This window comes from Apis florea, unplaced genomic scaffold, assembly GCF_048593485.1.
Source record: "Apis florea isolate Af1SG1 unplaced genomic scaffold, ASM4859348v1 contig_2291_pilon, whole genome shotgun sequence".
NCBI lineage: Eukaryota > Metazoa > Arthropoda > Insecta > Hymenoptera > Apidae > Apis > Apis florea.
In genome coordinates, this window is record NW_028256553.1 from 1,798,637 (window position 1) to 1,824,902 (window position 26,266).

The following is a 26,266-nucleotide window of genomic DNA, read 5'->3' on the forward strand; positions in this document are numbered from 1 at the left end:
GTACACAAAATGTTCGCCAACGTGAAAAATAAATAAATAAAAATTTTGAGACTTATGCATATTTGTTATTTCATGAGACTTGAGTATATGCTCAATCAATAAATTTTCATAATTGTGTGGGAAAAGCACTTATCCTATTGAAATTTGATTTTAATTATTAAAAATCAGGTCTAAAGAATATCTAAAGAATGCGCTATTCTTTATTTATCCTTAAATCCTCGTTAATTCGAGAAAGGGAATCGTTCGATAGATCCTATTATCGAGATCGTAAGTAGCGATCTGAAAACTTGACTAAACCTATCCGTATCTGCGTCAACCCATTCATGAACTCGGTTATCGAGTTGCAAAGTCGGCGCCGTTATCAGCGATGTTCACGAAGTCACGAACGGCCGATGTATCTCTGTTTCTGACTGATAGCCGTATGATGAATCGCCACCACGTCGAAACCTTTCGTTTTTCGATCGAGAATATCACGCGGCCTGTACATTTCCCTGTTTTCGAAAAAATTACGCTCGTTCGCCTATCAACGAGTCTGTGGAGTCTATTTTCACAAGATAACAGAGAGACGTGTCACGCATACCTCTCCTCCGATATCTCTCTTCTTTCTTCATTCCCCTTTCCCTCTCTCTCGTCCTTTACACGCTTTACGTTTCGTTTTAAAGGCAATCTTTTACGAGACAATGACGACATTCCGTGCAATCTACCGTAACGACCTTTGATGTCGAATCTCCCCGCGGTCGATGAAGATAATGCTCGTGTCTCTCGGCCGTGACCCGTGTCGATAGTATCTCGTGATAAAAAGAAAAAAAAAAAAAAAGAAGGAAAGAAAAAAAGAAAAAAACTAGTTAACGAGCTTCAAAGGGTAGATAGAGCGTGGACACGAGTCACCCAAGGTGTCGTGTCAATTACGCTTATATACATATCGTTGAGCACGAGAAATAGAAAATAATTCGAACGCAAACTGTATGTACGTTCAATCTGTGGATTGGCTTGGAAACAAAGAAACACAAATCGTTATATGTTACATATAAATTAACGAATTAAATATTGAAGATTTCGATCGTATCATTATACCTTGTTTTAAGAAGTTTGGAGGAGGATGTTGTCAATCGTAGAGAACATCCTCGTTTCGAAGAGAACAATGATGTTTAAAGTCGTTTCTCCTTTAGTCAATTCGACAGCGATTTATTATCGCCGCCGATAATAGAGAAAGAGGGAAGGATACTTAGAAATTCACTGCATTCACCGAGGTGCATCACGCCAGGCGGAAATCACGCTCCTCTTTCTGGTTTCCTTTCTTAGAAACTCCATTCCGTATCGAAAAATTCACATCCATCAAAATCCTCTTTTCTCACTGTCAAAATTTATTCCTCTCTTAAATTTGTTCCTATCGTTTCGAAAACTTGGTCCATTAATATGGTTGTCCAGTCGTTAAATATCGAACACTGAACTTCGGTCATTAATATCGACGGATAGTAACGGCAGTAATCACATCTAGAATGTTAAGTCAAATTTCTTTCAAACTCTTAATAAATAATATCATATTTTCATTGGAAATACATTGCAAACCAATTATCGTTTCGTTTTTAATTCTAAATAAAATCTACTTTTCTAATTCTTTCAAAATTACTAAAATTAAAAAACATTTATTTATGATTAAATAACTTTCGATATCAAACCATTTACAATCGAAGATCAGGCGCAGAATGAAATTATATATATATCTTATTACGATTTACAAGCGCACTCGATCCCATCACCATCGATGAAACATTACGTCCACGCGCTGGATATTATTGCATTAATCGCAACAAAGCTGTCTTTAACGCGATAAAAACCCTATTATTATTATTATTTTCGGAAGCCTCGAGGCTGGCTTTGTCGTAGCTCGGTGCGCATTAGCGCAAAGTGAATCCAACCCCCCTGGAGCGTGTTACGCCATTACGAGAATTACCAGCGTGCGGCGCCCCCGATGTTTTTCTCCGTGTTACCGTAAAATTGCCCCGTTTATCGGGATTCATTGTCCTCCCTCGCCGTCCCGTATTCGCACGATGCAACACGCCGATTGGACGTGAGAAGAAGAGGGGGATGAAACTGGTGTCGACTGGCAATGTCGAATTAATTTCCGTCGCGCCATTGTCACCTCGTTCGGCCGATAAACGTTTTCGAGGAATGACGTTATTGTTTCGATTCAACGTGTCATATAATCAGCCTTTTCCCTTTTTTTTTTTTTTTGTTTCGACAGATTTCGTTGCATTCCGCGCCGGGAGAGGAGTCGATTATGAATTGTCTGGAACAAGGGAGTACGTTAGATTTTGTAAAATTTTCACGGAGGAACGTGAGAATTCGTTACTCACGTTTGAAAAAGTAAATGGTAATCTAACGAGGAGAAATTCGTTTGTCGATTGCAAATTGGACGTGAAAATTATTGTTTCCGTTAATTTTTCAAAACGATCTCTCGATCTGTGGAAACTGAACACTGGGTTGCTGTCAAGGAAAATTTGGAAAGTAAGTAGAGAAGTAAAATTTTTCTTAAATTATTTTTAAATTATTCTGTATATGGAATGAAAAAATTCCTGTCACATTTTAAAACGAAATAAAATTCAACAAAAGAACGAATTGTCTATTTAAGATTGAATCTGAAATTAGAACAGAATGTTCTATAATTTATTTTTTCCTTTTAAAGACTATTCGAGATGATAAAAAAGATCAGACAACGCCTTTCCTCCATTTCCATTTTCTTGATCTTTAGCACCATTGTACCAAAAAATTCGTCTAAACGTCCTTTTCGAACATTCGTTCCAATTAAGTTCAATTTCCTCCCCCCCAAACAATCGTTCATTATCCGTGATCAGACAATGTAACGCTGAGAAGAGCTGGTTGATTTATAGGAGAAAAGGATAGAGAGGTACACGGATAACATGCAAAATAGTAGCGAGGCAAAAGGATCTCATTGTTACGTTCGTTTCATTAAACGACACCATTCTGTAAGGGATGTTTATGTCGTTCGTTGAATCAGGTATTGTTCACTTAGTCGGCCATGATCCTAGGTGTAACATTCATTTAACGAGAGGAGGAGAATGGTAAAATTGCAGCGAGTCATGATGTTCCTCTAGGCTACCGTAGAATTTCATACCAGGGTCATGGTAATCGGATTCTCGATTCAAACGCTTTCATGCGCGATTCATTTTATATTTCTCGATAGCGAAAAGTGGTTAAACCGTGGAAAAATATGTTTAATGGTGCGATCATTTACCATTTCAAACCATTTATAGAATTTTACTGTAATAATCAGAGTGGGGGAGGGAAAAGTGGATGAATGATATTTTGTACGATAAAATGAACTCGTCGTCGTTATGTATAGTGGCTCATGAAAAATTAAATTAATTTTGAAGAGATTCACTTTGGAAAATATAAAATTCTGGATTGTATCTGGAAAAACTTATTGAAACTTTCACAGCATTGATTTCATTTCTTTAATTAAAGTGATATTCTGCTGAAACGAAATTTCTCTTTTCGAATAAATTTCTCTTTAGGATACCTGGCAGGCATTTATTCCAAGATAAAATAAATAACGCCAATTAATGTTCACAGCTACGAAATCAATATTCGCAATATGACGCACCGTTTAAAAAAATATTAGAACAGAAGAAAATGTACTTTCATTTAACCGTAACATTTAACACGTTCGATAAATCTTTTTTATTTTGATTCACTCCGCGAAACTGCTTGTTTATTTTCGAAAATCACACGCAAACGCGTGCCATTTTGTTACTCCAAATATTATAAAATCGTATTGTCAATGTGTGACAATATTCCATATATCTCTGCTTTATTTTATTTCCATCTTACGAATTTTTCTCGAATTCCCATACGTGTTGTTTCGTATCGATTCATAACTATTTATATGTTCCAATAAATTGAAATTGTGAAAAATAAAAAAAGGTATATATCGTTGTCCATTTTCGAGTTATTTGGATAATCGAGTACGTATAAAAATAATATTCGAACATTAATATCTTCAACTTGATGAAATTAAATATATTGAATCATAAATTGAAGAGATTCTTTTATTTGTCGTGATTGGAAGAAAAATAATTTTTCTTATCTTGTTTATCTGTTAAAGATACATAAATTTTGCTAAACTTCTCGAGCTATAAAATGTGTCGTTTACTTCGTGGAAGATGGACCAAGTGATAAATTGAAATTAAACAGGCGTAATGGTTATGCGAGAAGTTTCAATATCGGGAGAATTTGCAATTTAAACGAGTCGACTTGTTCTTGATTTACATTAATCCCATATTTGTTATCGTGTTATATCTCATAATTAATATAATTTTATACGCGTGGCATAAAATGTTTGTAAATATTCCTCTTTAAAAGTTAATTGAGAAACATTATATCGAAGATATAATTTCTCCTCCAGAACTTTCTCCAGAATCGTGTTCAACATCGGCTGCAAGTGAAGTTAAAAATTCGTTAGAGAGAGAGTTCAAGATGTATCGAAGATGATTGTCGAAGAAAAACAAGATTTTATTCTAAAATCTAATTATTCCTCGATGATTCCTTTAACTATGCTATAATTATAAATATTAATAGAAGTTTTCTTACCTGACCTATAAACATATTTTTACATTTGAAACGAGCAAGATTATGAATAATTAATTAGATTGTAGTTAATTCCGTTTGAAAAGTCTTTTAACAGTAAATATGTTAGGTAATCAAGAAAGTTTCTTTCACGATAAAAAAAAATATAAATATATAACTAAGGAGGAAACATTTATAAAACCTTATTAGCATCTTATACGTAGCTGCGAATGATTATCGAGATTTAAAATTGACTCTGATCGCATTCAACACTTGTTACGTCTCTTGCATTTTTCCTTTTCCACGGAAAATAGAAATTTTTCAAAATCTTGATCTTTTTTTAGTTACTCGATAATTTTGCCTCGTTGAAATTATACATATTTCTCGAATCCTCGACGTTGCTTGCATCTTTAAAAATAATAAAAAAAAAAAAGTTTCCAGCGTCGATCATCATGATGAGGAAAAAGCCTGCAAAACGGACGAGTAAACTACATATACACAAAAAAAAAAAAAAGGCAAAAATTCATAGCGATACGATTCGATAAGTTCGTTTACCCGGTGAAAGCGGCACAGCAAAAATTGTGTTTCAAGCTTAATCGTACGGTTAAGGTTCGGCTTGTTTAACCAAAACTGGAGATCGCGCCAGATCCATCCGGATTGCTCCATTTGCGGATAACTAGATAAATATAACTTCGTCAAACTGTTACTATTTTCTGTTTGCAACAATGCACGTACGCGTAACGCGTTTACCCGCGTCTTATAAAAGTTGAAACTGCGTTGTAACTGCATTGCAACGCTGACCCAATTCCCTCCCCCCCTCCTTTATCCGCGTATCGACAAGCCGTGTTGAAAATATTCGGATGAAAAACAAAAACAGAGAAGTCAGGCTTGTTATCCATATGCAAGTCTTTATTACAACACAAATATCCGTGGTGCTATGCTCGGATAGAAGATAGAAAAAAAAAAAAAAAAAAATCTCCATTGTATCGAACCCTGGGCGGCAATCAATGCCAACCGCATGCAAAGTCGATCTCCGGTTATCCTTGCGCACTTTTCCCTTCAACTCGTCGATCGCCAACGCAATGTCAACGAATGCATTTGTCTATAAATGCTCACCTTAGAAACTGATCTCTGGGAATAATCGATCGATCGACTCGCTCTTCCCGGGAAAAAAACGAACGAACGAGGTACCAGAGGGGGAGGGTTGCACAGTTTGCTCTACAATGGGCCAAGTGGCGTCTTGATCCGATCCAGTGAAGATACACTTGCGGCAGAAACGGAGCCCAGGGGAGCGGAGACTATCGCGGACGATGCTTTCGTCGGCGATACGACGACGTTACTTAAGGGACCGACCGCGATCGTAGACGCGGGTGAAATCAAATTAACTCTCGCTGTTGCGGATGCTGTAGAACTCCCGGAAGTGGTCGTCACGCTGCTCGAGCTCGATGCCGAACCCTCGATCTTCCTTGATTCTCTGCTATCTGTAAATAGATCGATTATACATGGAAATCGTATCGATATCCTGGGACCGATAATTTAATTACTGTTGGTCTTCCATGAGAATAAGATGCAAGTAAGGTTTGATTTATTTTCCTTCGAATTCGACGGAAGATTAATTAATTTCAAGAAAGGAGCAGATTCATTTTCGATAGTTTTTTTTTTTGAGCAAATTACTATATTTATATAGAAACGATACTGCAACAAGGAAAGAGATAATTTAATCAACGAACCAATAAGAAAAAATTTTGAGAAATTTATCGATACGAAATCGAAAAGCAGAAACTATCCACCATTGTTTATCGAATCACTTACGAAACTTCCCCTCAAAATTCAATTCTTCGTCTTTATTAGAGTTCTCAAAAAGATCGCTCACCTGTCGCTAGATCGGATCCATCCTCGGAAACTGACAGGTTGGCGGCTGCGGTTGAGGCCACGCTGACAGATTCGGAATTCGTCTCGACAACGATTGCGGGAACTGCGACCGGTTGTTCGGTCGTGGAGACGGGAATCGATAGGGGGGGAGCGGTTGGGCCGGCGATGATTACGGGCCCGGTCGAGGGGCCTATTACCGCGTTCGCTGACGCTACGCCTATTGTTTCCTTAATTGGCGCCGACGATTCTTCAGCATTTTCGATTGCAACAACCGCTGACGTCGCGTTATTGGCGACAGAATTGTCGGACGGGGCCACCAACGTCACAGCCCCGGCCGAGGCTCCTTTGATGAGCACCGAATCTTCCGGCACATCTGAGACGACGACCGCCTCTGGAAAAAAAGAAATGGAATCAGAGGAACAGCACGAGAAATAGACGTTTCTTTTCGTCATTTAGCGTGCTCTTAAAAGAATAATAAATTCAGTAGCATTATTTGTTATAATTTCACGATTTAATTTTTTAAAGTAATAACGCACGAAATTGTCTGTATTGCGTTTCAATTAATAAGTTATCCTCGATATCATTCTTGCGTTATATACGCGCGCGATACAACACGAATACGTCTTATTCGAACAAAGTAGAGAGGCAATTAAAAGAAGAAAAAGTAAAGGAGCGAATTTATGTTAATCTGGCTGCGCGTGCTCCCTCGAACGCGCTTGAATTTATGAACCTATTAAATTCGTAATATACCGCGAAGAGAAACCGGGTGCCCATAAATTCGTAGCTTTATGTATCTCTATAAAAGGTGCGCGGTGTAAGAGCCGATACCGTCGTCGATTCCCTTGCTACTCGAATCGATTAGCATTGAATTCGTCGAATGGAATTTCTTCTTCTCGCGCAAAACATATTCTCGACTCCTTTTATATTTATCAAAGATGGATTACTTTGAGCCGGGGAAGGTGTTGTTCGGGGCGAGATCACGGGCGTGCCAGGCGACACGATGGTGACCGGGCCAGAGGACGATCCCTCGACGAACGTGGTTCCCGTCACAGGGCCACGGATCACCGTTTCCACCTCCGGTTTTGCGGGCAACAGGCTCACAGGTGACAGTCCGTAAACTGGGCCGACCAACACCGTCGATTCACCGCCGCCCACCACACCGTGATAAGGCCAGCTGGTGGCGCGAACGGTTAAGAGAATCGATATCACGAGCTGAAACTGGAAAAAAATGGGCGTGATTTATTGGGACGAGTTTTCACGAACGATTCAACGTGGGCTGTCGTGGCACAATAGTTGAAATGCTTCCCGCCTAATCCCCGCCCATAAATGTCTCTCTCGTTAACCATATCTCGCAGATATATCTTTCGTCAACATCAGCACGAGTGGATACAATTATAATCGAGCATGGAAATGCTCGTAGCCCGCATTCCTATTACTTGCTTTTTTCCAAGTTTTAGATTAGGGAGATAATATCGGAATATTATTACGATAAAAGATGATAATATTTATTCGATCGAGTAATTTCAAAATAAGCAGAATGATGCGTTCAACAAATAAAATCATTCGTTGTTAAATATACGGATGATAAAGATCAAAGGGTTATATGATAATTTCGTATACATATGTAGTGCATTTATAGAATCGATCCAAATGCACACTTTCAACATCGAGTCCCGAATATTCGAGGTATCCTTCGCCTATTGCTCATCGAATCTATTATTGATTTAAATGAATCAGAGTTCGAACTTTGACCTTCCATTTGCCCAACACCCGAGGAATTTAGGCCCCCGATATATCACCTCCTTCTCTCCCAAGTTTAACACTCGAGAAGTCCATTATCTCCCTCCGTAATAATAGCCACACCCGTGTTAATAACTTCGAACATTACCCGTCCAATCGACGCGATTTCTGCGGCAAATGGCCACCAACCATCCCGAATGTCGCCAATTTCTTCTCGCCTCGGATCGAAATGTATCAACGGGGGATAACCGATCGCGGTTTAACCACCGCCCGATCCATCGTTCGTTTCGTGCGATTCGAGAGAACAATATTCGACGGATAGAGTCGCCGCACGGATTTGCATAACTCGGTTTCCCGGCAAAAGCGCGGGAAGCGGAGCGTCATCACAACCACGATACGATTCCTCGAGATGAGTGAAACTGGTCATCGAAGGATCGTCGTTCGTTTCAACGATGAATTGAATTTTTATTGCGAATATATCGTGGAGATTTTAAGGAGTTTAAAATGGTCCAACGTTTGGAGAAACATCTCGATTATTCGTTACGCTTCGACGCGACGAAATTATGACGACGTCATAACTATAATTGTCACAACGTTATTATTAAGGTAGCCGTGACAATTATCCGACGTATTTAAACGGAATCAATGGATTACCCATCTTAATCAAAGTTACAGAAACGCGGCCATACGTTTCAATTATCCGACTGCCAGCCAACACCGTGCCGCTCTATATATCAGCGGAACATTGGTCAGAGAGACGGGGAGCCGTTCATATTTCACGGACGACACGAAAGTGCATTACGAGCTAACAGATTAAAGTTTTCTCATCAGGAACTACTGCACGGATTCCTCTCTCTCTCTCTCTCTCGTAACAGGTACTCTCGACGATCTACAATAAAGTTTCCGAGCTTACCAACTTCATGGCTGTCTCCTTCGACGAATCCTTTTTCTTCCCTCGCTATTCTTCCAAGAATTTTCCTTGCAATCCACCGTCGGCTACTGATCCATTTCTGACCGGCTTGAACAGTTATATACTCCATTACGTGTGCATTGTATACGTTATATATACTCGGATGATGAGTAAGGAAAAATGGCCACCGCGCCTTGTTTTTCTATCGGAAAGACTAGCTGACTTACTCGTGGAATTCCTTCGGCGGAAAAGCAGAACAAAGACCGGCACCGGCATGCACTGTGCGCATGTTACAGCGGGTTAGCCGCGTGTTCGAGACCAGTTTTCCACGTCGAATCGAACACTTTCGATTATTATGATGCAAATCTGATTTTCGTTCCATCGATCACTTTGCATTTCTCTTGCTCATTCTGATATTATAAGATATCTTTTAAGGATGCGAATAAAATAAATTCATCGATTCTTGGAAAATTATCATCGAATATTTTGTTGTTCAATCGAACACTTTCGATCACTTTGCATTTCTCATTGTGATATTATAAGAAATCTTTTAAGGATGCGAATAAAATAAATTCATCGATTGTTGGAAAATTATCATCGAATATTTTATTGTTCAATCGAGATTGATTGGAAACGACAGCACGGCGTTTTCTTTTTTTACTTCAAGTAATGAGAATATATATTATATCGAACGTGTTTTAATAATTTATTAGAAACTCAACAAGATCAGACGCGTAGATCGATCAAAATAAAAACATAAATTTGAATTTATTATCGTATTGACCAGCTCGACTTATTCCTCACACACTCTGCTTAGCACTTCTACCTTAGTCTCCAAGTTTCAGTCGAAGTTTCAGTCACGGTTCCTCGTAGGATGGCAACGCAGGTTATCATATTCGAAGGTAGAGGCTCGCTGTGTTTCGCAAACGAGCAATCGAGTCATATTATTCGATCCCCCGTGTCGCGGCTCGAATAAATAACAAAAACCGGGGCAAAGGAGGAGAAAAATGGACCAGTCTGAGAAAAATACATCTTATTTAAAAGCCCGTTTCGTAACAAGTTTCGATACAACTTTCAAGGTATCGTTTCCTGCTTTTCTGTTCTCAACCGCGATTGGACATTTTTAGTCCGTCGTCATCGGCCGTATCTATCTATTCAAGGCCGTCCAATGCAAAATTGAAAGTCAATTTCGCAACATCTCGCGCGGATTGCATCTTACACGGTCGAACCCTAAATCGAAAACGATTTATGATTCCTCTCTCTCTCTCTTCCTTCTCGGGGTCGATGATTGGTCGGTGCTGGTAAACACACACGTGATAAACGGAAAGAAACGTTTGGAATGATGTAAAGGAAAAATGGAATAATATCATACGAGGTATGCAAATATACCCGTGGCCCCGTTCCCGCGTCTCGAAACTTCTGCAACATTCGCGCCGCGTTGCGTGCTCGCATCGAGATTTCTGATGCAACATTGGCGCTGTACGAGTTCATCGTTTTAGATCGTTGTCTTTGATTTACGGGATTCTAGTCCCGACCACGCCCGCCTCGCGACACACCGACAGACCGGCCGGCCGACAGACCATTGAAACGCGATTGACACACATTCGTGCACAGGGTTGAGCGTGAGGCATACACGTATATATAGATTGGAAAATAAGAGTATAAAAGACAAACCCGATACCTGGATTTTCATCAGTCGCTTGCGATTTCGAGTTCCAAGAAGCTCAAGCAAATCAACACAAAATGAAATCCCTGGTAAGATTGAATACCCGCGAAAACTCGTGAAGGAGGCGAGACTGTTCTCAATTTTTTTACCACGGAAATGGAAAGATAATTCGGCATAATCGATCTTTCTTGTTAATTCTTGTGCTCCTCTACGAGAATAATAAATACTCCACCATCTTCAATTCTCATTCAGTAAATTTATATCATATTCTTAAGATTATTTTATTTTGTAATGTCATAAACTCGTACATCTCGTAACTGAAATTCGATAAAAGTTTTTATTACGAACATCTTTAATTGTCGATAATCATTGATGTAGATCCATTACGAGAAAGTTGTAAACGACGATAAGTAATCGAGTACGAATATAGCACAGATAATGTCGTAAGAGAATTCGTTTAATTTACAGTTAATCCTCTTCGCCATCGTTGCCGTTGTGGCGGCTTTCCCCGAACCAGAAAGGGAACGCCGAGGAGTCATCGCGGCCCCAGCCTTGACAGCGCTGCCTCTTGCACCCACTATTGCTCTCGCAGCCCCTAAAATCGCCCCTGCTATCGCTCTCGCACCCGCCCCTAAACTTCTCGCGGCGCGTAAGTATTTCTGAGATCTCTTCTGCATCGAATAATTAACGAAGCTTGATTTAACTTGCGCTTAGTTTAACATCGGAATAGAATTTTTATTTAGTAGAACTGTATTTAATATCTTATGTCAATGATTAAGAAGTTTAGTTGAATTTTTATTGTTCATAATATCGACAATGTCATCCATTGTGAAAAATTGAAATTGAAATTAAATTAAAATATTGTTGAAATTAAATATTTTACATTTCGATTATTTTTCGAATATTTTTTAAATAAAGGCATGCGAAATCTATTAAAGAGTTGAAGATTTATTAAGAAAATTTGCCATATTGCAGCAGCAGTTGTAGCCGCCCCAGTCCCGTGGAAAGCATGGTAAATCGTTATTTAACATCTTGGCGTAACTGGACTTTAAGTATTATACAACAAAACAATATATAACGATGGGAAGCTGTTCTCATTATGGAAAATTCGAATTCGGCTACATCCCCTTTTAGGCCGCAATCTCGATCGATCATTCCGTAATCGGCTGTGTAGAAAAATTATACATACCCCTTCTCCCTATTGTAATTTAAATTTTATTATCAGATAATAAACTTTATTTTAAAAAAATAAACCTTCGCCGCATTCTCTTCGAAACCCTCGATTCCTGCAACGAAACGAAACGGAATTAGTTAGATGTATGCGCACAGATAATTTCTATTAAATTTAATTTAATTAATAATTTTTATTCAACATATTTTATTTGTAGATATTTGACGAAAAATAACAAGATACGGGATGGATCGTAAAAATAGAATAATTTCGAACAATTTAATAACTTGTAACTAACTGTTGAATTTCATTATTAGTGATAATTAATCGATATTGTTCAAAGAACATCCTTTAATTCGAAATATCAATCGTTTGATCTTTCAATTATCACCATAAATTATTTCGCAGCCCGAGTGTTAATAATATTATAAACGTTGAAATTGGATGATTAATTAGCTAATTATCCGTGCACGACATTAACGCAACAATTGGATCACTCGCTCGCCGAAAGAATCGATTTGTTAATAACCTCGCGTGTCAAAAGTAATTGAAATGTGATAATTAAACACAATGTGTATCGACCATTGCTGGCCCAACAATGTGGAAATCTCTAATATAATGCGTTTCGAGCTAGATAATTTGCGTTTGTTAGACACAAGTATAAAATTGTTAAAAATAGAAAATAATAAATTACTAGCGCACAATTACTAATCAGTAATATCGTTGTTGCTCTTTCAAATTAGATATGATTTGTCCGTTTTAATTAATCAAATGGATTCATCTTGATTAATAAACGAATCCCTTCGTTGAAACGCAGCAAAATTCTTTATTTGTCACGCCTCGAAACCTGAAACATCGTTGTCAATATTAATAACGTGTAAAAGCGTATCTTTTTAATACCTGTTGTTTGATTCCTCATCTTTATTCTTTTGTCACCGTAGCAAAGCCAAATTGCAACGAAAAAAATTACTCGCGCTGTTTAAACCGCAGTCTCAAAGTATCAAAGCCGCTCGAATTATCCTGGATTCATTATTTCGCGTGTCCTTTCATTGGCAGCGGATATAGGTGGAAGAGTAACGGTAACGGGTTTCAACAAACTAATTAGAAACTGGGGCGACAGAAGTTCCGCCAACTTTTACGGTTTCTCAAGCAAATCGTTAAACTTCGGTTAAACGAGATATCAACTTATCTCTGCGACTTTAAGGAATGGAAAATTATTCCAGAGAGTAGAGTGGAGCTTCATTTATTAAATATACAAAATCGTGTAACGTGTATATGGATAATAATTACAAGGAGATACGCGAAAGAACCTCGGAGAAACTCGGATACGTCGTCCATCGTGTGAATCGAACACACCTTTTGTTCGTCTCGAGAGAAAAAAAAAGAAAAGAAAGCAAGAATAATTATTATACATAATTCGTTCCATTCGAATCCGTTCAAATTACGAGTCTTCGATTCCTCGATGTGGAGCAACGTTGAGCTTTTCTTGATCCAAGTCCCGCGGATGGAGGTCGATGAGAAGCCGTTTCCATGTTCACCAGAGAAATCGTTCGAGTTGTCTTAAGCTGTGGGGAGGAGGAGGTGGTCGAATCCGGGGGATCGGTCTACCAATGCGCTGCTGGCGCCACCACCGCTCCTGCGGGGCCAGCCACGACCGCTGCTCCTACGCCAAGGAAACGGATTCTTTAATACACGCTATATCCTCAAATTTTCACCTCTATTTTATAATTCTACATTATTCAATATCTAATCCCATAATATCCATAATAATGTCCTTTGAACCCTTCATATATCGCATATGAATCAGATTCACAACAACGCGCTCATTAAACACGAATCAAATTAATCCGTATAATTATCTGGAAACGAAATTGTTCCAATGGCCATTATCATATTTGATGCACACGTATTTTCCTAATTTACATCGGTTGTCAAACGTCGCATAAATCGTTCCAACATTTAAAAATCGAGAGGCTTACCTGCGGCGGGTCCAACGACCGCAGCTGGGCCAGCGGCGGGCCCAGCGACCACGGCGGAACCGGCGGCTGGCCCAACCACAGCCGCAGCCGGGGCAGCAGGGCCGACGACCGCTGCAGCCGGGGCAGCAGGGCCGACGACCGCCGCAGCTGGGCCAGCAGGCCCTACGACCGCTGCAGCTGGGCCAGCAGGCCCCACGACCGCCACGGAAGGTGCCAGTGCGGGTAAAACGCCACCCAATACCACTGCTCCATTGTGTCCCCAGCCGAGGGAGCGACGCTCGCGATCGGGGCTGGCTGAAGCCATGGCCAGGGCAGCGACGAGGACGATCTGCAATTTTCAAGGAAAATTTGGTTAATAACATTTACGATTACATAGATTAGATTGATCAGGATTAATTTTTTACGCAATGATTATTCGAGTCAGTGGTGTTGGAGTATTTTTGCGCGGGAATAGAAGGAAAGCGAGGGGATTCGAGCTTCGAGTCAGGAAGCTGGTGCCATCTAGTTTCTTTTCAGAAGACTTAGTGCATTAATATGTTTATAATCTGTTCTCTCTCTCTCTCTCTCTCTATATATATATATATATTGATTAAGCAAGATTAGGCAACTGCATCAATAATGTAGTTTGAAAATTTGACAAGTTTAATTTGCAAAATTCAAGTGAATTTAATCGACCAATTAATAGAAGTTATATAACACAAGTGTAAAAATGATTTTATGATATCTCACCGTGTACTTCATATTGATTGCGTTGTGGTTAGTCTTTAGCTTGCTAGTGACTGATGCTCAACCCCTCTGACACGTCGCCTTATATACCGAAACTGATCGGCAAAACCGCCTTGTGCAACCTTCAACCCCGAATGAAAGTTGGAATAAGAAACGAGGCAGGGTGCGGTCAGCTGGATAAGCGACACTGCGGAGTTCCGTGTCCAACGTCACACGTTGGACAGGAATTGTTATCACGCGGAGACGTGCACCAGCCTCGAATAGCGCTGCCTGTTACCGCAATAACGGTTGTTGCCAGAGAAATAGAATTTTCCTGTTGGTCAGCAACACGTGTTGGTTGAATCCGCTGATCATCCTCGTGTCTCGACGAAACGTTGATAGCAGATCGTTGACAAAATCGTTTAGAATCGGAAATTCTCTCTCTCTCTCTCTCTCTTATTATATTTCGAACTCGCATCTTGCAAAATGATCGATGATGCTTTCTATGGAAATGAAACGTTGGTTTCGATGGTTTTCCTTGTTTCGTAACCAACGGGTATGCTTGTTCGCGCGAGTTGAAATTCAATGGAGAGTATATAAATTCAACGAGATGATAATGAGCTGGGAAACTCTTCATGCGTGTAACGCGGATAATTTATTATTTATTTTGATAACTCTCTTGAGTTAATTATCTGTAATCTCGTGTAAAATTATTTACGAGTGAATCGTATATTAAATTTATTTCGTTCCTTTTGAGATACAGTTTATTATAAAAATGAAGCGAATAAGAAAATTTACGTGAAATTATTAAACATTCGTGTATATCGATAATGAGAATAATGTTTTTTTTTTCTTTTCTTCGATTAGAAACCACCGGAATTTTAATTCTCCTTATATTTTTCAATTATATTTTTAGAAAGATTAAATATCGCCTCGTACAATTCTACTCAATTATAAAAAAATTTCATTTATTTATCTAGAATCAATATATAATTTCACAATGTATGCATTATTTCTTTTATGCAATATATATTTCACACTCTTCTACATTCTCTTATCATCATAGACCTACAATTTAACATCAATGTATCGCTCGACGCATCATCGAATCATTCACGTTCTTCCTTTAATTAGCTGCAACGACGAAACCATTACCATAGCCTAAAAAGTAAAAAAGAAGAAACGCGCGCGAGATAAATCAATTTCCAGCTACGAATTCACGGAAACGCGGGCGCAACAACTATTGTTCCTAGAAAAAGAATTTTCCAAAGAATAAACGAGCGTCGATCGAATAAAACAAAAGCAAGGGGGAGAGGGTGTGGTGGTTGTTCCGCTTCGCCCTTTTATTTTCGGCCCAGGCCGAACAATTTTCGCGCGATGGCCGCGGTAATCCGTCCTTTGAATCGCGCGCACACCGGACAGGAATGGCGTAATTGCGCGTGTCAGATTTTGTCGAGGGAGGAACGTGGCACGCGAGGCCTTTGCACCCGTTTCGAATTTACGGGCCAACCACGCTCCCCGCCAAACTTGGGAAGAGTTCCGTCGCTGATGGAATAATTGGGGAAACTTTGGAGCTGCCGAACGAGGACTTCCGCTGTTTAGGGAGAAATTTCGAGTGGCGAGTTGACTTGGCATTGGTCACAGTCCTCCCGATGGATCGTGGAAATTGTTCTCGCACGGTCAATTTCAGCTTAGATTAGATTCGAATGGAATACTTGTTTGTGGCTAATCTTTCTAATGATTTTTGAACACTGTTAAAAAATTAGCGAATTATTGTACCAAGATTCGAAATGGAAGTTCGATTTAAAATACTATTCGTTCGATATTCATTTTCGTGCAACTGTTTTCATCAGAGATGATTTCGATAGAATAAACTTACGCACGGTATAAAAAAGAGAAAATTTTGTTCACAAATTACAATAGTTTCCTCGATGTCCACATTATACGGTATGTATTTACAAATGGAAACGTTTCAAAAATTCCGAAACTTGGTTATTTTAAATGGAACCACCGCCGCAATTTTTTATCAGAAAATATTAAACGTTTCTAGATTTCATTTCTAAAATGAAACACACTTTTTTTCTTTTATCCAAAAATATTAAACGTTCGTTTTTACAAATGAAATATTAATTTAATTTTCACTCTTTCTCTCTCTCTTCCCCCACAATAATCATGAATGCGTTTTCCCTCAACACATTTCGATCGATTCTAAACCAATAACAATTTCAATATCTAAACCAGTGTTAATGAGTCCCAAAGCCGTTTAACAATTTGCCGGTGAACAACATCGCCTTTCCCGCAAATGCGGCCTCCTATCGACCAAACGGGTCACTTTATTATTCCATTATACGGTCGTTCGTGTGCAAGGGGATGGAAGTGAAATTCGGCCATCGACGTCCACTTCCCTTTCCACCCGCGATTGGCCCGTTTACGTGACCTTTCAACCCTGGACTCGAAAGCTTGGATTCAGCTTCGGCTGATTCCCAGGGGGGCGGGGGGGATTCGAAGATTGGGATAGATATTGAAAAGTTGAGACCTTTTGTGACGAGTTCGTGAGACTATTCCTTTCCACGAATAGATTCGTCTCGATTCGCGAAGCGTCTCCTTCTTCTTCTTCTTCTTCTTCTTTGTGTCAAAAAGGGTATCGACAAGGGTTTCTGCTGCTATTCGAGTATACAGATTTTTCGATCGATCGTGGACGATGTATTTTGGGAACGATATATATCGGGTGATTATTGGTAGTGGAAATGATGGAATTCTGATTAATATTTCTTGGGGGAGGGGCGGGGAGGGGATTGGGAGTAGGTCGGGCGAGAATAGTCGACGGATGCATTTGGAGATTTATCGATGAGAGGGGAGCTCGGTTGAGCTGAATCCTTTTGCATTTCACGATGAATATTTCAGATCGACCGACTGACATTTTAAGGTGAGCCGGTGAAATTATTTTACACTCGTATTATTTTTGTTTCATACTCGTAATTTGCAAAAATTGGGACATTTAATTGGACGAGTTTAACGGCAGCCAGACCGTTTGAAGAGTTCCGAAGGAATTGATACAATCGATATTTCTTCATTGTTTGAACTTTTAATTTAAAAGTGTTAATCGATTTGTTGAAAGTTTGAAGAATAAAGGTATTCTAGAATTAAGAAGGTCATTCATCCGGGAATAAATCGAAAGAAATAATAAAGTTTTAATTATAACGGGAATTTAAAAAGAATTTTGAGTGAAATGAAAATTCTTACACGCCATTATTGTTAGATTATAAATGTTACATAAAATATAAATAGATACATAATAACAGGATAAAAGGATAAAACCCTGTAATAAAAAAGCTAATTCAGCATTCATAAAAGAAACGCGTAATAATAACTTGGAGAATGGAGAATATACCGTTTGAATTGTATTCCAAATATAACTTAGAATGTAGAACGACCTTCGTCACCTACAAGATAAATGATAAAATGATAAATTATATCTATTTATGACGAAATAAAAAAATATGATAAACAAATATACACAATATTTACATATGCACATAATTTTACATACCATAACAAGACCATCATGCGTATTTTCTTCACATTAATTAATTATTTGAACGTGTCTTAACTCATTATTCGCGCAACAAATTTCAAATTTGAAATTAATAATTTTATGAAACATTTACACGCTCCCCTAATAATTGTATGTTGTAAATTATCCAATTTCAATTTCGTAATTCTCTCTAATAATCATGCTCTTTGATTACGTTCAATTAACTCGCAGAATTAATATCGTATTTCTAAATTAATTAATTAATTAATCGTTCGATGACTCGATTCAAATTTTTCTCACTTGTTCGCTGTTTCTTTGTTACACGAGACGTTATAATTAGACGAAACAATTAACTTCATTAATAATTAACCACGGTTGCGGTGAAACGTATATATATATATGCGCAAATGCAGTTTTCCCTCGTTGAAACATATGTACGAACACGCGAATAGAGAATTAAACGCGAATGGTTCGTTGCTCACTTTGGTTACCCTGCACGAGCACACGTGCAGGCTGATATCGCATATTGCCGCCCGATAATCGTATGCATCTCATTGTCTGTGCTCAGAACGTACCGTTAACCGTTCCAAGGATAAAATAAAGTTTAATTAATTCGATACGTCTCATAGATACGTCCATAATACGTTTGATCCACGATCGTTGATTCGATTTGAAGCGGATTGATGAATGAGAAGAATAGAGAGGGATGCTTGTGACGCCTATGGCCATTTTTTCCTGAAAGCCTCATCAAAATGTTAAATCATTTAATTGACATGCTTTTTTTTTAGAAATTTGGAATTAAAATAAAATACTTACGTTTACTTTTAATTTTTATAATATGCGCATTTTCCATTTCTCAAATGGAGATTTTTAATCCCCTCCCCCTTTTCGAAAGATATTTTATCCCCTCGATTAAAAATACTGTTTTAAATATTACCATTTTTCCATTTTCAAAGGCATTTAACAATAGGCAGGCATAAATCCATGAATATTGGAGAAAATATATAATGGACACGATATATTAATACCAGTTACATTATTTTCTCTCTCTCTCTCTCTCTCTCTCTTCTATCATCAAGCCTTTTCTCTATATATAATCGGATACCGAAAAAGAATACCTTTTCACAATTTACCATTCAACGTTATTATTAAACGTTTATTTATCAAAATTGCATATTCTCCGTTTAACTCTTCCCCACTAAATTGCACGATAATCCAATCATTTTAATTTGCATAAAAATTTCATAATAAATAATTACTCGCAATCTAATCTATCTCCCTTCTCTGCGCCTTTCCAATTTCCTTCTCCATTATTTTCAACATTTCGATCAACACTTCGATCGAACAAAAAAAAAAAAAAATCTATCTCCTTATTTCTCGCATCCTCTCGTCCATTCCTCCCCCTCCCTTTCCCCGGGAGAAACCCAAGCGCGTATTTTCCACCGACAATAATGTCGAACTCGATACACAACGTTATTATCGATTATCATACTTGACATTTCTTCGAGGACCGTTACAGGTCCTTGAAGAGAAAATCCGTGGCGTAACACAGAACGATAGCATGGCTCGATCTGAAATGGAACAGTTCCACTTGTCAATTGGCGTACTTGGCAGTGAACCGATTATACAATTGCCACGCGTTGTTACACAAGCCGGTTTCCCCGAAGGATTTTTCGCGTGGGCAACGGGTGCACAGGTGCCACCAGCTCTGCCCTCCCGCACTTGGGCCCTACGTGGCGGAGGCGCGCCTTGAAATATTCATGATTCGAGAGTTGTCTCTAAACGCGTCCTGAATCGAACACGGTTGCAAAATTATTCGTACGTGCCTTTTTCGCGTGGGACGGCATCGGATGCTGCGAATTTTAAAAGGGGTGTTCAAGGGGTTCGTGTAAAGATGTACTCTCTCATTTTGTTGCAAGCGATTCTTTTTGTGAACTTTTTATCGTGTATTCATAATTAATATAACACACGTAGTCACGAATGTATCGTGTAGCATCGTCTTTAAATTCATCGATGGGATGGATATCAGAATTCAGTTTATATCTCGAAGGAGAGAGGAAATTATTGGGAATATTTTAGATTATCCCGAAGCAGGAACAGTTTGTTTCTAAAATGGAAGATTAAGCAGATTAAGCAGATAAGATGTACAAATATTACAGATATAATACTATTTATTTCATATAATTAATAAAAGTAATAAGTTTTCCCTTTCTACACTTTTACAAGCGTAATATGTTTCCATATAGAATAATCTCTCTTTATATAGTCTTGAGTGGAAAAGACGAGAGGTAGAAGTTACGGAGCTATTGATTCTATTATTCGTCAATGAGCTTTAGCGAGTACAGATGCAAGTCCTGAAAATTTAATTATTTAATCATTAATAATCGCCTCTTTCGAGCTTACATTCATATTCAAAAACTTGCCAAGAACGGGTGCAGGTCCAGAGAGAAGAGTGGGCCCAGCCGATGCCCCTCTGAGTATTGTCGGTCCAGCGGAGGGACCGGCAACTAGTGTTGGCCCGGCAGCTGGCCCAGCAACTAGCGTCGCGCCAGCATGCGGCCCAGCAACGAGCGCTGGAGCGGCAAGGGGTCCAGCAAGGAGAGCAGAGGGTCCTGCGAGAAGCGCTGTTGGGCCAGCAACGAGCGCTGGGCCAACGGCAGGTGCTGCGAGGAGCGTCGTTCCTGCGTGACTAGCTGCTGTCAGAGCCCATGGGGCGAGAAGTCCGCTTGGAGCGGCTGAGCAAACTGACGCGATCGCTACGAGGATGGTCTGAATATGAAATTGAACAAGAAAAAAAAAAAAATGTTATACTTTTCATCCGATAATTCCAAGCAAATAATATCTCTTATGTGAAAATAATTGAAGAAAATCGAACTTTTTCTTATTTATATCAGTTAAAAATACGAATGATTTTGTAACATGAAAAACGAAATTCTGACTTCTTTTTGATCCTAATTACTTCTTACAATGGAAAAAAAGAAAGATATAAAAATAAGCACTTACCAAGCACTTCATGACTGCCCGATCCGTTTCTTAACTATCTTGTCTATCGCGTTAATTGCGACACTGCTAATCAACCCCGTGACATCGGCTTTTATACTCCGCTCTGACCCTGAATCTCCCGCTTTCTCGGCCTTTTTCATCCAAGAAACGTCACAGAAACAGCGACCGTTGCCGGATGCACGACCTATCTCTGTAAAACGAAAGAATTTCCACGTCACGCGAGCTATTAAACTCGTCGAGGAGCAGGCCAGCGACTTAGTCCATTCCGTGGTCAATCGCACTTCTCCTCTGGAATATCATAAGTTTACGAAATTTAAATGAATCGACGTTATCCACTTAGAACAATTCAAGATCCAACAACAATTTTGAACTTGTCGCTGTGATTTCGTACTCGTAGATGGCTTGGAATCTTTGAAACGGTGTGATGACTCGTTAAACCGGTGTTGATTATCCGTGACACGTGTAACGTGAAGTGTCTCTTTCTTTTCGATCGCCGAGGAATGCAACTGGTGAACGTTTCGCCCATTTTACGGAGAAACGCGAAAGCTTTGCGAACTAATCCGCTTTCAGAACCGAATTCTCGATGTACCAAGTATTAAGTACATAATTCCAAAGCTTCGAAACCTCAAGTAACTCTAACTCCAAACGCGGACCGCGCCAGGGAAGAAAGCGTTTGATTAACAATGCAAGTGGTGGAGAATGCGCTCCTACTTGAATTCGATATCGGAACGGAAGGAAAGTATTGTATATTTTCTAGATATAGCGAGGGAATGTAAAATTTTCTTCTCTCGTGAATTTTTAAAAAATCTACATTTCAGACTATCATTAAATTTCACTACATAATATACAGAAATATTCGTAGATTTGTATGACATTTCCAAAAAAATCGTCATTACGTCACAAGGATTTGAAGGAGTTGAATTAGATTTACAGCATCTTCGATCGAAATTTCAAACGATAAAATACAAATTTCTCCCCAAATCGAAAATTCACATTAATTTGCCAAAAATTAATTACCGTCGATTTACTAATAAACGTTTCGTAATTGTCTCACTCGTGTATAAATCGAATCATCAGATATAACACATTGGCGGTGGTGTAATACTTGTTGCCGCTCGTGGACAATGCGTTCCCTTTGAAATGGTAATAACGCTGGTGGCCATTAATAATTCCGTCCGCGATCTCTCGGAAACGGGCATCGCAAAGAGGACGCGTCTTCGAATTTCCCGATGTGCTTGAAAACGGAGAATTTTGCGTGCCGCTCTCGGATATCAATGAGGGCCGACGAAGAGAATGGCCGGATGATTGGATCGGCGTTGAAGCAATTTCCTATAATTACCGGGCAAAGGTATCGGCGCGATGGCACAATGGGCCTCGAAATGGAGGATGATGATATTCATCCATAGCTCGAACAATCTGTTCCACGATCGTTGTCACTTTAATCGGGGACTTGCACTTCGATACGGCTGCCTTTACTTTGATCCTTCGAACGTGAAACCATCGGAGAGAATCCCTGAGTAATTTTTCGTAAAATTGGAGATTTACAAATATTTTGGAGATCGTTATAAGATCGATAAGATTTCTTCTTCTTTATTATCGAATTAATTTGAAATGTTTAATTTTCAATTGAAGATGTAGTAGAACGTCGTTTTAACATTTTGCTATTCTGAAAAGTGAAAAATATCGATGGTTAGTCGTCAACGAAACTGTTGTCTGTTCATGAATTAATTTTCTTCTATCAAATCCTATCTATCATATCTTGAGTTGTAACGGAATAAATGTTTGGAAATTTTTTTATTTATTCGTACGATCGTACGATATTCATTAGAACGCGCAAAGATTAATCTTTCATCGTCGATACATGCACACGCGTGATTCGATTAGAAATTGATTTTCCAAATATTTTTGTTTACCTCGATCGATCGACACGTTAGACTCGTTAATTGTTCCAGCCAACAAAGACAATATCGAAACTTGGTTGGCCGTTCTCTCGCGCAGTGGTCGTAATTATACCGTTGGAACATTTCCGGCCTCGAAACTTTGAGGAACGCCATTGTCCTCATTACAACATTTGGTCTTTTGTTTCAACCGTACTCGAGGACGCGTTAAACGAACTTATTTTAACCCCGTACAATTGAAATTCACGAAACAATGCTCGTTCGAACGTTCACGATAGCAGCCGTGTTCGATTATTCGTGGAATAATTATTTCTGCACGAGAATTGCCGAATTCAATGAAATTTCCTCGAACACGATCGACACGATCGACGAGAGGTGGGAGAAAGTTGTTGACGAGCCACGAGAACTCCTCTCCAAAGTGGCATGCGTTTTTTATTATTATTATATATAAAACAAGACATATAAACGATACATCGTTATGTACACAGAGTAAACATACAAAAAGATAGATCGATGGAGGTACTAGCGGTATATGACGGAGATCGGTCCGTTTCGAAATGGCAGGCGTCGGAGGAGATCAGTCGAGGATGCGTCCAACAAGCGAGCGAGGGATTACCAATGTCCATCCGCGCGAAGGATACTTCCCACGCCAGCCGGACCAGCTGCTATGCTGCCCGATGGGCCAGCGATCAATGCCGGGGCGGTGATGGGGCCGGCCAGGGCCGCTGGAGGTGCAGCGGGTCCGGCCAGAACAGCTCCTGGAAACATACAAATTCTCCACGATTAACCACGTAAATAAAATATCGTTGAAACCATTGTGCCCCAATATATTATATATATTAAATTTAACTAATATTAAATAATTTAATTACGTGTTCAAAGAACCTTTGAACCCCGGAACGCGGCCGAATCCAACGACGAAAATTACGAAAGGAATATCAAGGATCAAATTAATATGTCCGTGAGTTTACTCACCCCAGGGAAGGGCAGGGGCGGCTGGCCAGTGTGCCGCCGGCCAGGGTGCGGCGTGGCCTGCAACGCTGCCTGAGACGAGGGAGGGGCCAGCAACGGCTCCTGTGACGACAGCGCCACCGTCCACGGCTCCGGAGAGGCGAGCGGGTCCGACGGCGGGTCCGGCGAGGGCGGCGGGGCCCGCCACGGGGCCGCTGAGGGCGGCCGGGCCGAGGATCGGGCCCGCCAACGCTGCCCCAGGCGCCAGAAGGCCGGAGGGGGCGGCCGAGGCGATCGAGAGGAAGGCCGCGACGAGGGAGACCGCTGCGAAGGTGCGCATGTTTGTCGAGAAAGGGTTGGTGGGGTGGTGGTTTGCTCGCTTCCAAAGCTGTTGGAACAGTTTGCCTCGGTGGCTCGAGTGGATGTGCTGTCATCCGGCTGGCTCGATGCTGCTTTTATATACGGCAGCATTGTCTACTGGCCGCCCAATGCTCCCCCAAGGGCGGGGCACAGGACACGCCGAACATTCTCTGACTTATCAGCGTCGAGAGAGTCGGCGGCGACTCGCGGCCCACCCGTGCCCCAACAGGTCACCCGCTCCAATTCGACGTTGCATCCGTTTCAGCGATTGCCTTTTCCCCCTTTTTCTTTCTTCTTCTTTTTCGCCTTGCCTGCGGCCTTGCGTAGAACACGGCTACTACTCCGTCGAGCAGAAAGATCGACACGCAGATACGCGCAAGTTTGACTGTTTAATGGCACTGTTGAACGTGGGTAGTCACGGTTCGGGGGTTTGTTTCGAAAAATGCGCGATCGGCAAGTTTTTCGACTGTGTTGATCGAAACGAGATGTTGCAATCTAGAGTAATTTCTTTCAAATCTGTCACTGCGTTATTTAAATTTTAGGATTCACATTCTTTGAAGGAATTAAAGCTTATTTATTATCAAGTCGCAATTTATATATCTTTCAACTACAAAGCTAGCTATCGAAAAAGCAGGTTAACAGGTTCCCTCTATCGACGAGACGAACGAGTTTTCAGGGTCGAAGGAACCTGTCATCGCCGTTGAAGAAGAGCCGTTTCGTCTTCTCCGTCCCATAAACGAGGAGATCGAGTGGGAGGCCACTGTTCCTTTTCTGATATCCGCATTGTGCGTGGATCCGTTTAGGCGAGGCACTCGGTTGCCCACGCGGCTGGATTGTCGCCTGGAATGACGGTCTCATTGTAGTCGGATACGCGTGTGTTACGGTGGCACCAGCCTCGCAATGGATCACCGAGCCTCGTGCCACGGATCGTTTCGAATATCATTGTTGGGCGTAGCGCGCACTTTCGAAGGTGGTAAAGGTGACCGGCGACGCGATTGTTCGAATAATTGTTCCCAGGCGGAGGCCAAGTCCTTTAAGAGGGGCGGATTTAATTGCGAGGGAAGAAGTAAAGGGGACCATCTTTTTCTCGGAATAATCTCCCTGCTTCTTGAAAAGATCGCCGCTTTTTCTTCTCGGTTGCTTATAACAATTCCTCTTATTCAACGGGGCGGAGGAAATCTTTTGAAACTTGTCATTATATTCCATGTTATTTTATATCATTTGTAAAGAGAAACCGTACGAATATATACTTTTTTTTTCCATTTTTCGCTTTCCAGAGTAAATTTATTCTCTTCGTTCCGATCGAAATTTAATTATTTTTTTCGCTCGTAACTTTTCCTCCTCCTATTTTCGAGAATAATTAATGCGAAATTTTGACTCGATTCCGAAGGAGATATTTACCGCAGTATTTATGCATCGCGAACGTTTCCATTTACGAGCTTTTAAAAAAAATTGTAAATGGAAGATTGGCGTTACGCAGGTGTTCAGGATCAGATATCGAAGATCACGCGATGTCCAATCGAGAACGGGGACATATTTCTTGGCGTGACAGGTGCATAAAGGAGTGACGGATCAAGAACGACAGGGATATTTGATTTACGGTTATCGCAGGCTAGTTTTACACGCGACTATGCACCTTTTTCACAGCGGCCGGATAGAGAATTTGGTGGAAAAATAGGTGGAAACACCGACAAATGCGTCGCTCTTGTTTCTCGATTGCGTGTCCCTTTTTGCCGTCAGAAATAATGCGCATCGTTGGACACGTGCAACCGGTTTACCATTACAAAGTTCGAAATGGGAAATAGAAGAGGATTATCAAACCGTTTTAGAAACGGGATCCCCCCATTGTTTCGATTCTCGAATAACGTTTGTCCAGGGATATTGTTTTC

General features: G+C 40.2%; 5 protein-coding genes across 9 annotated transcripts; 1 reads left to right on the forward strand and 4 right to left on the reverse strand.

Moving 5' to 3' along the window:
• Window positions 1-4,052: 4,052 nt before the first annotated feature.
• LOC100863801 (uncharacterized) lies at window positions 4,053-10,059 on the reverse strand. Of its 4 annotated transcripts, XR_015290746.1 has the most exons (7): window positions 9,113-10,059; window positions 7,404-7,677; window positions 6,461-6,850; window positions 5,704-6,068; window positions 5,143-5,263; window positions 4,612-5,055; window positions 4,053-4,456 (listed from the first exon to the last, which is right to left on the reverse strand). XR_015290746.1 is itself a non-coding variant. In XM_012483740.2 (4 exons), the coding sequence occupies exons 1-4, from the start codon at window positions 9,119-9,121 to the stop codon at window positions 5,806-5,808; spliced, it is 936 nt and encodes a 311-aa protein (XP_012339194.2). In that variant the 5' UTR covers window positions 9,122-10,059; the 3' UTR covers window positions 5,476-5,805. The 4 variants fall into 4 exon arrangements, 1 of the variants encoding a protein (XP_012339194.2); XR_015290745.1 differs by having other exon boundaries at window positions 4,053-5,055; XR_015290744.1 differs by lacking the exons at window positions 4,612-5,055; window positions 5,143-5,263.
• Window positions 10,060-10,813: 754 nt separating this feature from the next.
• Window positions 10,814-12,028, forward strand: Apd-2 (apidermin 2). Of its 2 annotated transcripts, none has more exons than XM_003691669.4 (3): window positions 10,814-10,864; window positions 11,244-11,424; window positions 11,751-12,028. In XM_003691669.4, the coding sequence occupies exons 1-3, from the start codon at window positions 10,853-10,855 to the stop codon at window positions 11,789-11,791; spliced, it is 234 nt and encodes a 77-aa protein (XP_003691717.1). In that variant the 5' UTR covers window positions 10,814-10,852; the 3' UTR covers window positions 11,792-12,028. The 2 variants fall into 2 exon arrangements, with proteins under 2 accessions (XP_003691717.1, XP_012339193.1); XM_012483739.3 differs by having other exon boundaries at window positions 11,754-12,028.
• A 1,145-nt stretch (window positions 12,029-13,173) lies between these two features.
• Apd-1 (apidermin 1) lies at window positions 13,174-14,873 on the reverse strand. Its single transcript, XM_003691668.4, has 3 exons — window positions 14,655-14,873; window positions 13,926-14,253; window positions 13,174-13,609 (listed from the first exon to the last, which is right to left on the reverse strand). The coding sequence occupies exons 1-3, from the start codon at window positions 14,664-14,666 to the stop codon at window positions 13,551-13,553; spliced, it is 399 nt and encodes a 132-aa protein (XP_003691716.1). The 5' UTR covers window positions 14,667-14,873; the 3' UTR covers window positions 13,174-13,550.
• A 5,445-nt stretch (window positions 14,874-20,318) lies between these two features.
• Window positions 20,319-21,496, reverse strand: Apd-3 (apidermin 3). Its single transcript, XM_003691685.4, has 3 exons — window positions 21,169-21,496; window positions 20,589-20,934; window positions 20,319-20,519 (listed from the first exon to the last, which is right to left on the reverse strand). The coding sequence occupies exons 1-3, from the start codon at window positions 21,178-21,180 to the stop codon at window positions 20,488-20,490; spliced, it is 390 nt and encodes a 129-aa protein (XP_003691733.1). The 5' UTR covers window positions 21,181-21,496; the 3' UTR covers window positions 20,319-20,487.
• Window positions 21,497-23,473: 1,977 nt separating this feature from the next.
• On the reverse strand, window positions 23,474-24,455 carry LOC100863324 (uncharacterized). The gene is made up of 2 exons (XM_003691667.3): window positions 24,042-24,455; window positions 23,474-23,824 (listed from the first exon to the last, which is right to left on the reverse strand). The coding sequence occupies exons 1-2, from the start codon at window positions 24,355-24,357 to the stop codon at window positions 23,679-23,681; spliced, it is 462 nt and encodes a 153-aa protein (XP_003691715.1). The 5' UTR covers window positions 24,358-24,455; the 3' UTR covers window positions 23,474-23,678.
• Window positions 24,456-26,266: the final 1,811 nt, after the last annotated feature.